Here is a 13,822-nt window from a genome sequence, read left to right on the forward strand (position 1 = left end):
TTGTTACCCGTATTTCTATACGCTGAATCAAGGAGGTTACCTCTAGTTTATTGAAAATTGTACCTGCCCAAGGGCTGAAGTGAGAGATGTTGGACTATAAACGGAGGATTCAATCGGTACAAAACCGGTTCGTGAACCGGGTCACTTGGTCAGTTTCGTCCTCAGGTTCGCAGTATCAAAGTTAGGTTCGAAGGATCAAATTTAGGTGCAACGATCGGTGAGTTTTTTTTCTTTCAAATTCGGTTTCTCGGTGAGTTACGACGTGTTTCGTTTCTTCGGTGATTTCTGGTTCTTCCGCTTCATTTGATCTGTACCGAGGCAGCAAATTCGTCCATTTTTAGAAAAAGAGTGTTTGAAGAACATCTCCGTATCCTTTTGGGGGTACTATTAGTCCACATTTGTACACGCGGTCCCAGTGGGAGAGAACGGAACGTGGTCGCCTAGGCAGTAACATTTTTTCAGCCATTTACCATATCCGAGTCACTTGGATTGGTCCGCCATCTTGCCAACGTGACGAGGAAAAAAGGGAGATAACCTCACAGCGCCCTGTTGGTTGTGTTCTGGTTGATTCTTCCAGCAACGTCGTGACTGCAGATATATATTTCCCACACAGTAATTATCAGCGTACATTTTCCCTTCCGAAGCATATTTATTAAATAGAGAAAAAAAATCGATTAAAAATATATTACCGTCATAAAGTGGTTTCCATTTGTCGTCGTCGTCCTATCCACAACGTTTGATCGCGGTCGATGACGGTAGATTCGAAAGGCTTTAAATGAACTGAATATGTATTAAGTGCGTACAACCTATTATGCACTGATTGGTAAATTATATTAAAGAAAGTTCCGATGGCCCACGGCCCGTATTTTCCGTCATAAATAGTGAACTGAGAGCGTTTGTGGCGACAATCAGAAACCAGCAGCCCCCATTCAGTTACGAAGTGAAAGTTGTAGATTGAGGACATTTCGAAATTGTAGCAAATGTGGTCGAGGAGGTCGGTGAGAAAATGACGCATCAGCTTTGTTAATCGATGAGTGTGTTGGCCCCAATCGGTAGCACCCACTTCAGCGCCGATGAAGAGTGAGCTTTCGCGAGCTGCTGTCACCGTGCGCTCCCTTTGGGAACGCTCGAGTTCGTGAGTTACCAGTTGGTCGTCGCTAGGCGGCGGCTCCTATGTCGTCGTTGCGGGCTGTGAGCTTTTCAATCGATCGAAATCGGCCGCTTCAGAGTCGAGCTAGCAAAAAAAAACCGGACGACTCTTTTACCTGCGAATGCGGCCAGTACAGAAGTGATAAATGAATGACGGCACGAAGAACGAGAAATAACCGAATTGACAAAGAAGTGATTTCAAGCGAGTGTTACAGTGTTCTAAAACAGTACTTTGCTTATTACAGCACACTGATCCATATGTAGGGGCGTTTTGTGAACGACGATGTGAACTGCGCGTTGTGACGAGAGAGGTACCCGTCGCAAGTATCTTAAGAAACGTGGCAAATTTACATCCCGTAGTGGGAAGAACACAAAAACTTGCACCGGTTGTAAAGTAGAACAGGGAGTTCAATCTGCAAAGCCAACTGTCTAACCAGTTGCCCATTGCTTAGCAACGTACCGCTGAATTAAATGTGTCAAAATGGTAAGAAAGTAACAATTAATTAGATGGCCCGAGTGAAAGTATTCATTTTTCATTGAACGTTTCTCTCCAGCCGCGAATCGATCCTATGAAACTTCTGGTATGCCTGAGCGTACTTTTGGCCCCGAATGGAGGAATTCTCGCGGCAGCGGAAGTAAAGCGGTTGGCCAAGTGAGTAACAAACTCCATCATTAACCGCAGTGTGACTGTGTTCGCTTCAGTAAATTGTAGTAGGCCATTTCTTATAAATACCTGTTTTCATCTTTTCGGTTTCATCCCTTGATAGCCTGATGGCCAAATTTTCAAAAAAGTTGGTCTCCAAGTGTATATACATCCAAATATTGAAGTGTACAGAGACGGACCTGCTGGGCCAGTTCATGCAAACCGGCGGCTGGTCACTGGTGCACATGTGGTTGGTCGATGGGATTGGCTCAAAAAACTGGCCACTCATACAGGAGCTGCTGGAACTGCTGCTCTGCTGTCCGGTGGATGTGGAACGGTTGAAAATCAATAGCACACCCCGGCTCGTCAAATCCCTGTCCACCGACAGTGCGCATGAAAGTAAGTACTATTCGACCTGGCAAGTGTTCCGCATTAGACACAACACTCCGTCGATCTGAGCGGTAGCGGTAAGAAGCATCCGTAGCTATTCGTACAAATTCTTGTTTCCTTTCCATTTCCCTGGCGTTGTAGGGGTGCGTGTGTTGGCCTCAAAACTGGTCGAACAGTGGCTGTTTATTGTGAAAGCGCCAAAACATTCGTCACCGATGGTTCCACTTGCTACTGCCACATCTGATGCGGCCGCGATCACTGCGGGAGGAGTAACGGTTACACAACACACCAACGTACCAGCGATCGCTGCCGGCAGCACTGCTGCTTTCGGAGAAGCTAACAATAGAGTCACCGGATCAGAGACAACCGGCAGAGACGGAACTCACATGTACAATGGATCTGCCGAGGGTGGTTCCGTCGCTAATCTAGCGGAAGACGACGAGAAAGAACGGTCGATGAAAGTACGCAAACGGGAGGATGATATCGATTCGGCCAAGAAAACATTTCGGGCACTGGTCGAGCAAGAGCCACACAAGAAAACTTCGCTGGTGCTGAAGATAACGACCAAGAACGGAAAGCAGGTGGTGGCGAAGGTTGTGTCACCGGGCAGCAAGAAGTTGAAGCAGGGCACCGACGGAACGATCCATGGGAACGGAACTGAGGATGAAGACGATCAGGATGAGGACGATGAAGAAGAGGTGGTGGTCAACATAGAGTCGGAGAAGCACCACTCCGACGACACCGTCCCGGAGGCCAAGCAACTGAAGAAACACGAGCACCACGAACATGCTAGAGAGGGCAAAGAACGGAGTGGATCGATCTCTTCTGCGTCGTCAAAAGATCGCCACCATAGTCGGGATCGAGAGAAGGAACGGAAAGGAAGCAGCAGCGGAAGCAGTGGGCGATCCTCTTCTTCGAAGAACTCCGGTTCCAGTGGTTCAACGGGCAACCACAACAGTAGCAGCAGTAAGCACAAATCTGGTAGCAGCAGCAGCAGGAGCGGGAGCTCAAGCTCTAGTCGGGACAAGGAAAGAGATCGCCATGGTGGTAGTAGTAGTAGTAGTAGCAAGCACAAAAGCTCGTCCTCTTCCTCTTCTAAGTCAAGTAGTAGCAGCGGCTCTAAGAGCAGCGGCGGTAGTGATAAACACAGAGATCACAAGGACAGATCGAGCCACTCCGGCGGTACAAGCGGTAGGGACAATAAAGATTCCAAGGGGCAATCGCTTTCGCCGAGCAGCAGCAGCAGCAAAGTGGCAAAATTGTCACGCAAGAGCTCAAAAGACGACGTGAACGATAGTGGGTCAGAGTCGGGCAGCGCCAGTGGTGGTGCTGGCGCCAAGTCGGGTTCTGGCGCCTCAAACGTTCCCGGCGGCCACAAGAAGGCTGCCTCCATTTCGATCGAGGTTCGCAACCCCGAAAATCGACCCAAAACCGTTAAGACGTACAATTCCCAGTTTCGTTCGCACGGCCTCATCGAGGAAGCGCCTCCACCGCCATCTCGGAAGGGTCTGAAGAAACCGTCCACTTCGACGTCGTCCCCCAGCGCCGCCGCCGCTACGGTAGGTGCGGGGTCGGCCGGAGCAACGAATACTGCGAAGCGTCTCTCACCGCCACCATCCTCATCGCCATCGTCGTCGTCCAACGGCGGTTCGATGGAGAAAAGAATCCGGGAGGATCCCGTCGATAGGCCTGGCGCCATCAAGCTGATAGCGGCCCCAAAACGACAGCGTAAGTTGCGTTCCCAATCTATCTCGCTTAACCGGGTGTGGTCTTTTCCTCATTATCTCTTTCCAGCGCGCTCCCAACAGCTGTGTCCCGCCATCTGGCCACCGTTCGAAGGCTGCTTGGGTGCTGGTGGGTGCTTCTGGTCGGTCGGTGCCGCTGTGTGGCTTCTAGGAGACCTCCGGGGAAGCTCCAGGGAGGTGCTCTCGTGGTCCACGTTGCACACACCTCTCTCGCGTCCGATTGTTTTTATGTGTCTTTGAGTACCCCTATGCGAGTGAGTTGATATTAAATGGGGCATGGGGCCCGTCGACAGTCCAGAACCGGAGGGGCGTTGGTCGCAGGATGGCCAACAACGTTGGGTTTGTGTTTAGAACTGGCTAATCGGCACACTATCGACAACCTTAGAAATCCTTCCGTAGTTCCTTATTCCCAAACCCTGCAACACGGTCCTCCGGTCACACACGAACCGCTTCGCCTGGCCTCGCGCCTATCCATGACGTCGCTCGCCCGATTGTATAAGAAACAGAGGACCCCACGAGAACCACAGGTGTATTCAATTGAGTTTTGTTTGTCCGTCACCGTTTATTAATTCTCACATGTCCCTTCATTCCTCTCCTGCGATGCCCGCCATTGGATTGGCGGCCCGCCCAGCTGTGCCGCCATTGGATTGGCCAAACCGAAACAACTAAACCACATCTGTCTTCCCGTGTTATATAGTCTACTGTTGTAGTGTGTGGCGTCGCGGATTTATAAATGTTTTTCCGTTTTACAAATGCCACTCGCCACTCGAGTGAGCAAAACCATTAATTTGGCCATCTCTCTCTGTGTCGGTATGTTTCGAAATGAACAAATTGTTTTCGATTATACCGAACCGAATTGTGGAGAAAGCGAGCGCGGAAAGCCGTGTTCGAGCTCTATCTGGGCTGGCTTCTTTCCCATTGTGTGGTTTGTTTATCTAATTGCACCTTGTTTTTGTAATGCGTGCCGCAATGGAGGGCGCGCTCGATGCGCATTCCGTCCATCACAGGTTGGCAACTTTATGTGTGCTTCTAAAACAAATCCTTTCTCTCGCTCTCGATACTACAGACAGCGTCGCTCCTAGTGAATGGCATATTTTTGGCGTACGATAGTTTAATGTAAAAATATAATCATGTACTAGCGATCTCTTACCACCAGCGTAAGATGAGCGCTAATTTTATCGCATTTATAAAAGATCTCCATTAATACCTAATAATTATTGTATGCACGTAACGAGCGAAAGTGAGCAAAATAAATTCCACCAAAGGATCTTATTACATAAACATATTAGCGACGACCAATTCAACGCGAACCACCGAACCTCGTTCTTAATGCAACCCAAAGAAACAAAAAGTAGCGTGCGTAATGATCCATTTGGGGCAATATAAAAGGCTGTTGAACACACCGCCGTGTCTTAGTGGCGCCGTTTGGTCACGGGTACCGCCAGGTTATTAATAAATTCGTTTGTGTTTCTTGCACCGCCGAGAGGGCGTTTGGTTTCCGCAGCGATCTACTGTTCTACTGGACGGTAGTACTCCGTTGAAACGATACTTTATACTTGCTTGAGCCACCAAACTATCAAAAAAATGTAGGTCAAAATGATACGCACTCTATGACGTCACGTATGTTGGTGTTTCCTTGTTTTGGTGGATCACCGCGCTGCGCGCGTGCTCAGTTTCGTGCACGTTGACGTAGGCCGACAACATGGTAGGCATTGCATTCGGCTTTGTTTACGTTCAGAGATGCGCGCAGCCCCTGATTGCCGGCTCCTCCGCATCGTGAGGATCGGTTCTTGGTTGGCCTCTAGATTTTTATCCGCCGCCGCCCCTCCGCTTGGATGAGCCGCGCGAGCGCGATTGCATGAGTCAGCTTTGAATTTCGTCATCGGTTGTTAATCGGACATCGCATGACAAGCGCACATTTTATTGATACGGCGTTTCGTCGCAGAAGACATCTTTTGATTGGCGGTTGGCAGAAACGAGCCAAGCGAAGGTCACACAATGTGTAACAGGTTACAATTGCTTCATGGCGCATGCTTCAATAGTTTCCGCGCGTAAATTTTTTTTTTTAGATTCGTCCGGGAGTTATACCGGAATTGCGTTCTCCGGAAGCAGAGAAGCACGTTGATGAAATATTGGATCAAAGCAATCTTTGCTCAAGTACCCCTCGATGGGTTTTGCAATTGTCAGATGTAATGAAGGTGTGAAGCGTTTGTTAGAAAAAATGTCGTTGCCGTAAGTGGTGTTAATTTCTGGCCTTTATACCAAGATAAGAACGTGATAAACTGTCGTCGGTTCCGACAAGAAGCGGGAGGAATTCGAATGATCAAAAGCGCTGTTTCAGGTTAGCGAAGACACACACGGCACCACCGGCACCGGCTGATCCTCAACAAGAAGCACGCCCGAGTCACGGTTCTTCGTTTTACCATTCCACATGCTAATATATACAAAATAAACCTCTTTACCCAGCCAAATTGTCAACGTGTTTCAATTTTACTGACCACAGTTCCTCATTTCGTTCTGTTTTATTCCCAATTCTCTCTCCAGATGCACTAGTCGAGTCGGATATGTTCATGGATGCCCTGTCGGCGACTCTGCGGAAGGACGTTAAGAAGCGCAAACGAAGAACGAGTGGATCGGAAAGCACTGGAAGCAGCACCCCGGTCGTCGTCCCCGTTGGCAAAGCTAGCGAAAGCGGGAAACCGTGCGACAGCTCCCCGACGAAGACGACCGTAGCACCCGAAAGTCCAACAACCGCAACGGCGCCAGCGATAGTTAGCGAGCCTAAACCGGAGGTGGCCCCAGTAGCTCCAACGAGCCCCGCGCCCAAAGCAATTCCCCCGCCGATCGTGGCCCCGATGTCTTTCTACCGTGACACGCTCGCCGAGGACGAGGAAACGTCGCCCAAAGATGGCGACCTAAAGCAGGAGCAGGATTCTGAGGAAGTAACGGCGGCGGTGGCCAGTGGCGTTGCTTCCGCCGATGTGACGGCGGAATCGAACGCGATGGAGGTCGATGAGGACGAGGACAACGAGGAAGAGGAGCAGATGATCATCCCGAAGTCGAAACGTATGAAAATGACACTAAAGGATGATGATGAAGACGATGAGATGGGTGAAGGGGGAAAGGAGACTCTGAAAGGGTCGGTGAAGAAAGATTCGGAGACCAGCGGAGAGGCCGAAGAGACGACGAAGACTGAGCAGAACGCTCTCGTAGACGCGATGATGACCGACGTGGAGATGAAGATGGCCGCCGAAGAGGCGGACGAAGAAGGGTCAGAGACCGGGAACCGGGAGCCGGATGATGATGGCTCGACGGAGGAGAACGCGGACAAGCTGAAGAAGCCCCCAGGGCCGGGCTGTGGTCCGGATGGGCCGCCCGGTGTGCTGGTGATCCATCGGCGGAAGGGTCCGAAGAAGCAGCTACGCTGGCGAGCGGCCGATGACCTTGAGGAGATTCGCTACTTCGAGCTGGACGTAACGGAGCGGTGCAACGTGACCAAATCGTTCACGGACATGAAACAGCTGGAGCGTGTCGACGAGCGGCAAAATTTCAGAATGGCGCGCAAGGTCGGCTCGGAGGACAACATGACCGAGCGCACCCCCTGGAGGGCACTGCTGGTGGTGGACAACGTGCCTCCGTCGCCGGACGGTAGCCAGAGTCTGGAGCGGAACATACAGCATCAGCGCGAGCGGATTGTCCTGCAGGCGTTGTACTTTAACAAAAGTATGATTCCGGACTCACCGTTCGAGGCGGATCCGATCGACACCTACCAGACGGCCGACCCGGTGCACATTCCGCTCGAGGACGTGACGGGCAATCCGGACTCGGTTAACGATTTTACCAGCATGCCGTGGCCGGACGCGAGGTCCACTCCACCGCACGAGTCGGCCGCATTCAATTCACCGTTCTTTCCCACCGATCTGCCTCCGGCGGCCGGTTTCGGTCCCGGCGGCTTCCCGCCACCATTTGCCGCCGGTGGTCCGGCTCCTTGGCAATTGCCCGGACCACCGGGAGCGGCCGTTGTTGGTGGCCCCCGGACGAGTCTCCCACCGGGTATTTTCTCCGCGCTCAATCAGCCACCACCCGGCATGCCTCCGATGGTCGTGGGTTCCTCCGGGGCCACTGGAGGTGCCGCTGGTGGCGCTGGTGGCAATAGTCCCAACATTCTCAACCTTCCTCTAAACATTCCACCGAACGTGCCCCCGCCGGGTATGTTTCCCGGAGCGGCCACGTTCAACTCGCCACCGCCCGACATCGCCCTGCTCGAGGCTGGCGGCCGCCGTGGCGGCGGGGACGGCAACTTCCGAGGTGGAATTCCACCACCGTGGATTAGCAACAACCGTTCGTTTGGCGGTAGCGGTGGCAACCATCCACCGAGGGGCGGTGGCTACGGTGGCCACCGTGGTGGTGGTCCTGGCGGAAACTGGAACACCCGTAACGCGGGCAACGGTAATCGAGCCGGCGACAGGGGTCGCAATGGGGACGACAACCGCGGCAACTATCGCGGGCCACCGGGGACCGGTGCTCCATGGTTGCAAACTAGTCGTGGCCGCGGTGGCGTCGGTGCTCGCAAGTGGTAGCACCACGCCACGCCGCTGGATGACGGGATGATGCTCTCGGATGACGAGGATAAGATGATGGAGGAGTTCCGCGCCTAAAAGCCACGCCACCACATCCTCGATTCAGTTGTTGGTTAATTTTGTTTATAGGGTGTGCAGAGTGAATCGGGAGGCCAGCAAGAAGCGGGACAGCTCGTGTGTAAATAATAATCAAAAGACTTTTCTCGCGGCGTAGGAATAGGGGTCTCTACTTCTGCGATTAACATCTTCGAGTGTGGTTTAGCATTTATTTTAAATTCAGGAAAAACACTCCCAAATGGCGTTAATGCGTGGAAATCAAGGCGCGATTGTAACGCAGGACGGAGGGGGGGCAAACGAGGACAGAAAATAAAGTAAATAGGCCAAAACAGTGTGACCCACGACGGATCACGCGATACGAATACCGAAACGCGAGCACCGAGAGACCCGTTTTTCTTTGTCCTTGAGAATACTTAGAGAGCTGCGGTTTTTTAGAACACGATTTAGCACCTATTGTTTTTAGCTAACAGGTTCATATGTTGATTAATCATCGCTTAGGAATAACGTATATTGTGTAGACAGAAATTATCACGTTAGAGAGCTTGGCGCCGACAGGTAGAAGCATAGGTTTTACGCGATTTCATAGCGCATAAGAGATACTTTTTGAGGGTCACATTGGCGTTAATTGGAAATATAATGATTTGTGTTAAAAACATGCTTTTTATGATGGATAGTTTTACATGGGTTTATCATCTGCTACAAACGGGGATTTTTGTAGAGAATATAAGAGATAATACAAATAAAACAATGATGAAAATTAAATGGATGTGTTATGAAATTATTAAAATATTTACTCTCTTATTAAGAGAACTCGAGAGCTTTCGTCTATCATTAAAGTGTAAAATTAAAAAATCATCTATCATTAAAGTGTAAAATTAAAAAATCATCTATCATATGATTGTAAAAATAATTACCCTGCCCCCGTAATTCCCGAGAAAAGATATTAGTTTGTTTGCCGCAACCACTCAGATTGCGTCTGCCCTTGTATCGGAACCGATCATCAAACACGAACCGGCGCATCAGAGATACGGCCGAGATCCGTTAGCTTCACGCTCCAGGACAGACACTACGACTCATCATCGTGGGTTGGAAAGACTTCACTTTGGGGAAAGTGAAGATGAAAACTTGCCTACAGAAATGATCCTGTGAAGCACAGTCTTAGCTCAAACTCGCTCTAACCGGCCCTCCAGACTGCCGACGGCCCTGTTCTGCCAGTGATGTTTAAACGCAAACGCGAACCGTGGTCCACGGTCCGATGCCCTGATGCGGTCGGCCGTAGCACTGACCACCGACAACGAACGTGAACGCGCGAACGAACGATTCGCGCTGTGCGTTGTATTCACGCTGTGCATTGTTTTCTCGCGTGTGGATCTGCAATCCGCATTCTGCCCCAGCGCTCAAAACCATTGTGGCGCTTTTTATCGGACACGGCATTAATAACGATGGTAAGTTAAATTTTTCGTTTCGCATAAACAAATGCTTTCCACGTGCTTTTCTGGCTGTCAAGCAAAGACCATTGAGCGCGGCCGCGCAGAACCCTACAAATGTCACGCTTTGTTCAGCGCCCTGACACACGACAATTTGACATGACGCTTGCTGTTTATAACGCCGATGGATTCATTTATTGCAGAAAGGTCAATTTAAAATATTTTACGTCCGCATTATAAAATAATGAGATAATCTAGGTCATTTAAATTTGCGGTGCAGTTTCAGTTTATGTTCTGTAATTTTTTATGTTTGCTACCTGTTTCGGATTACCGCTCGCCGCGGAAGCTGTTGCAAGTGAAAGGCCCTGCATTATGTCGCGTAACTTGTTGGGTGGTTTTTTGAGATCACATATTTTACTGGCGGGAGCTGAGAACCGGAAAGTTGTACCTTGCGAAAGCCCGACCTTCGGCGAGCTCTGGCGAAATGAACCAATTATGCGACCTTTCTCTGGCTTGGTTTAACGCAAGCAAATAACAAAAACTGTGACAGAAGCCGATCAGGAATTTCAATGAATTCTACTGCTATCAATTTAACGATATTTTGGCCCTCTAAATTGAAGCGGAATAGTACAAATTAAACCATCGTCGAGGTGAGTCGCTCTCCTTGGTAGACTCCTAAATCCCCGCCTTTCGAACCGGAGATGCGTAAATAAATTTCAGAAAATTAGTGTAAACTCGCACGGACGGTACGATCCTTGCTATCTACGCTGCGCACGTGCCTCGTTCTGCGGAATGCGGTTTAATGAATGAATGGGACCATCCGATTGATCCGGTCGTTGGAGCAGAATCGTAAACCCTCACACTCATCACCACCTCCACCGTTCGCGATCAATTGTTCCTTTGTCCATCTATTTGCTAGGAGTCGCGCAAAACTGCGTGTTTGCTAATGTTTTGCTCACGCGTAATGTGTGCGACGTAAACAACCCAATAAACGAGTCGTCTGATGAAGAACCGCGCTTTTCGGGGGGACTGAACCCTATTGGCCGCGGGAATGAGATGCGACCAATCGAGCTATGTTGCCGTTGGAGAGAGCGCAACCGAGCGACCCCTATTTCTGCGCAGTTCTTTTTGGTCCTTTCCGGCGGCGGCGTTCATAGCGGAGTTTGATTCACGTTTGGACAGAAATTAGACAAAAAATAGATCGAATAGACGACACAAAAGAAACACGTTTGCGCATCGCGCAATTCTGCGCGACACCGGCGCATACCCGCGAAGGTCGAACCCGAGGACGAATACATTTTATTATTCCATTCACCCGCGCTACACACGCGCCCACAGCTGTTCGGGCCCGTCTCTCTTGATCTTCTGGCCCACCAATGGCCGTTTCTGCCGTGCGAAGATCGAGATCAGCTTATTTGCATAGCCTCTGCCAGCTGTCCGCCGCTGTCCACCACGGCCAGCCGGTGGTCACCGCAATTTGCGCTAAATCATTGATTCGCCCGTCGCGACCAGAGCTCATCATTTGACTCATTTTTGTCCGTCTCGTGCGGGATGGGCCGGTCCGCGACAAATTAACTATGTATCCCGTCTGCAGTATCAACTCATAATTTATCGTATTTTATATCTGTGACGTGCCGTCTTGGCAGTCCCAACGATACTTAATTGTTTATTTGCGGGTTATTTTATAAGTTTGATTTTGAGGCAGGATGTTTTGGGCAGAATGTGGTCCCAAATAATGAGGCGAGTGCTTATTATGTTGTGAATAGATTAGGCCAATCCTGCTGGGAGTGCTTATGCTTTTCGGTGCCCGCAATATAACCCTTTACGTTCCGCGGAACGCCAAACCGGAGCTTTTCTTCCGAATCCGAAGGCGCGCGCGTGAGAACCGTTCGTGTTTCGTGTTTACGTTGCGTTCGTTGGCCACTTCGGTTCGGCCGAAGTGTCAGTGTCCGAGGTGTGTTCAAAAAGTTCTGAGAATTTTGTATTTACGCTGGCTACGTATATCCGATTTTCGATTTTATTGTTTCGTTAGGTTGGTAGGTCAGTGACTTATGGTGAAAAGCTCGACCATTTTGAGTAATCACTCAATTTTTGACAGCTGTTTTGCTTGGACGTGTTTTGGCTCATCGTCGAGTTCTGTCTACTCCAAAAGTAATTGACCATGAGGCGGTAATTTGAGTTTTGGAAACAGGAAATGTCGCGATACTTTTTGACCACACCTCTTATTGCATGAAAGCAAACCCGACCGCGAGCCGCGAGTTATTCACGAACGAACAGTCGGAACAGTCGGTCCGCGGAAACTGTTCCTGTTTTTTCTACGCGCGCGGCCAGCGAGTAATTTATCGCGACAATTGTACCAAACCACGCGACGGTGACGTCGGACGACGAGACGTCGTAGACGATAACAAAAACGCGGTTAATCCCGGGTCGAGTGCGAGTGTGTTTTGACTGCTAGAAATCGACTCCGCGCACAGATTGGCCGGCCAGAAGCGAGAGAAGCGAGATTATACAGTCAAATGGAAACGGTTAGGAGAATTTGCGTCTGTGGCGGTGCGATCGAGAAGTTATGGCTCGTCGACGGTGCCCTTGATCTTTGATACAATGCTTAAAGCAGATGATCGCAGCTGCCCCGTGTGTGCGAGTGATCGAAGTGACCCGCGGCCCGAGATGATGAATGGATGCAAACTGCGTTGCTGACGTGCGTGGTGGTGTAGCGCAGATAGGATCTGCCCTGCGGCTCTGTTGTGGCCGCGTGCTTCAAAAGAAGCGCAGTATTTTGGCTGCTGCGTTGTTGTGATCCATCATTTTCCCACGCAGCTCTTGCGGGAGACGGAGTGAGAGAGTGAGCTCGTGAGTGAGAAAGGTGAATCGACGGCTGCTGAGATTTGTTTGGGTTGCGGAGTGAAGTGTTGAAGCGCATATCCGGATTGCAGACGCAGGCTGCTGCGTTGTTCCGGTTTAAAAGGAAACGAAAACTGAAAGTACGAGCTGATTGATTGATTTATACTTGAACTTTTTATTTTGTCGTTTTATTTTCTGCTGCAGTGGATGGATTTTGTGGCCCCAACAGTAAAACTCTACGCAACAGAAAACCGAATGTACCGACTGATATAAACGGAAAGTACGCTGTCCGGCGCTGTTGGTCTTTGCGCCGTGCTGCTGACATATCAATCGTAAAGCGAAACATTTTGCGATTCCGTCTAGAGTCCGGCGGTCTTAACGACAAGTCGTAACCCAGCAGGGGAATCAAAAGAGTGAATGTGTATAAAATTTGAACCGCTCGAAATTAACAGACCCTGGCCCTGGGAGACGCGCGTACAAAAACGGGGCACGGGCAAAAATTCCCTCTTCCAATCAACCGCACGAAACTACGGTAACCGCTTTCGAGGGGCGAGAGGCGGCCAGCCCCGCGGAATAAGATAAAACATAACGAAGGAGCATCGTAAAAGGATCACCGCATAATGTCTCCCAGCATTGGCGTGCACGGGTGCACCACCGGTGCGAACCGAAGGATGTATGCCAAAAAATAAAACAACGTGTTCCATTCAACCGCGATTCTTGAGCCAAAAGTTTTGGGTCGCCGCCTCGTGTTCTCTAAGCAGCGGAACGAGGAAAATAAGGAAAACCTGTTTTGTGAAGGGTTTTTCAACCTTGGTGAGTTGTACGCGCCGGAGTCTGGTTGGTGTTGGATTATGCCCTGAGACCGATGTTGCCGCGATGTCTAATTCCGAGGCTTGTGTGGAGTACTTTAGGCGAATCTGTTTCATAAAAAGATTAATCCATCCAACGCTGCAGTTGGAGGCCGAAACGTCGATCATTGCCCTTTCGCCG

At 50.1% G+C, this 13,822-nt stretch overlaps 1 protein-coding gene and 1 non-coding gene across 2 annotated transcripts; one reads left to right on the top strand and one right to left on the bottom strand.

The window, feature by feature from the left end:
* Window positions 1-1,445: 1,445 nt before the first annotated feature.
* On the top strand, window positions 1,446-8,665 carry LOC128274807 (serine-rich adhesin for platelets). Its single transcript, XM_053013119.1, has 5 exons — window positions 1,446-1,633; window positions 1,704-1,801; window positions 1,917-2,191; window positions 2,324-3,910; window positions 6,472-8,665. Exons 1-5 carry the CDS (start codon window positions 1,631-1,633, stop codon window positions 8,505-8,507), a joined length of 3,999 nt encoding a protein of 1,332 aa, XP_052869079.1. The 5' UTR covers window positions 1,446-1,630; the 3' UTR covers window positions 8,508-8,665.
* Window positions 8,666-9,524: 859 nt separating this feature from the next.
* Window positions 9,525-9,724, bottom strand: LOC128275796 (small nucleolar RNA U3). The gene has a single exon (XR_008269334.1). It is a non-coding gene; the product is annotated as a small nucleolar RNA U3 (small nucleolar RNA).
* Window positions 9,725-13,822: the final 4,098 nt, after the last annotated feature.

Source organism: Anopheles cruzii, chromosome 3 (genome assembly GCF_943734635.1).
Source record: "Anopheles cruzii chromosome 3, idAnoCruzAS_RS32_06, whole genome shotgun sequence".
NCBI classification, from domain to species: domain Eukaryota; kingdom Metazoa; phylum Arthropoda; class Insecta; order Diptera; family Culicidae; genus Anopheles; species Anopheles cruzii.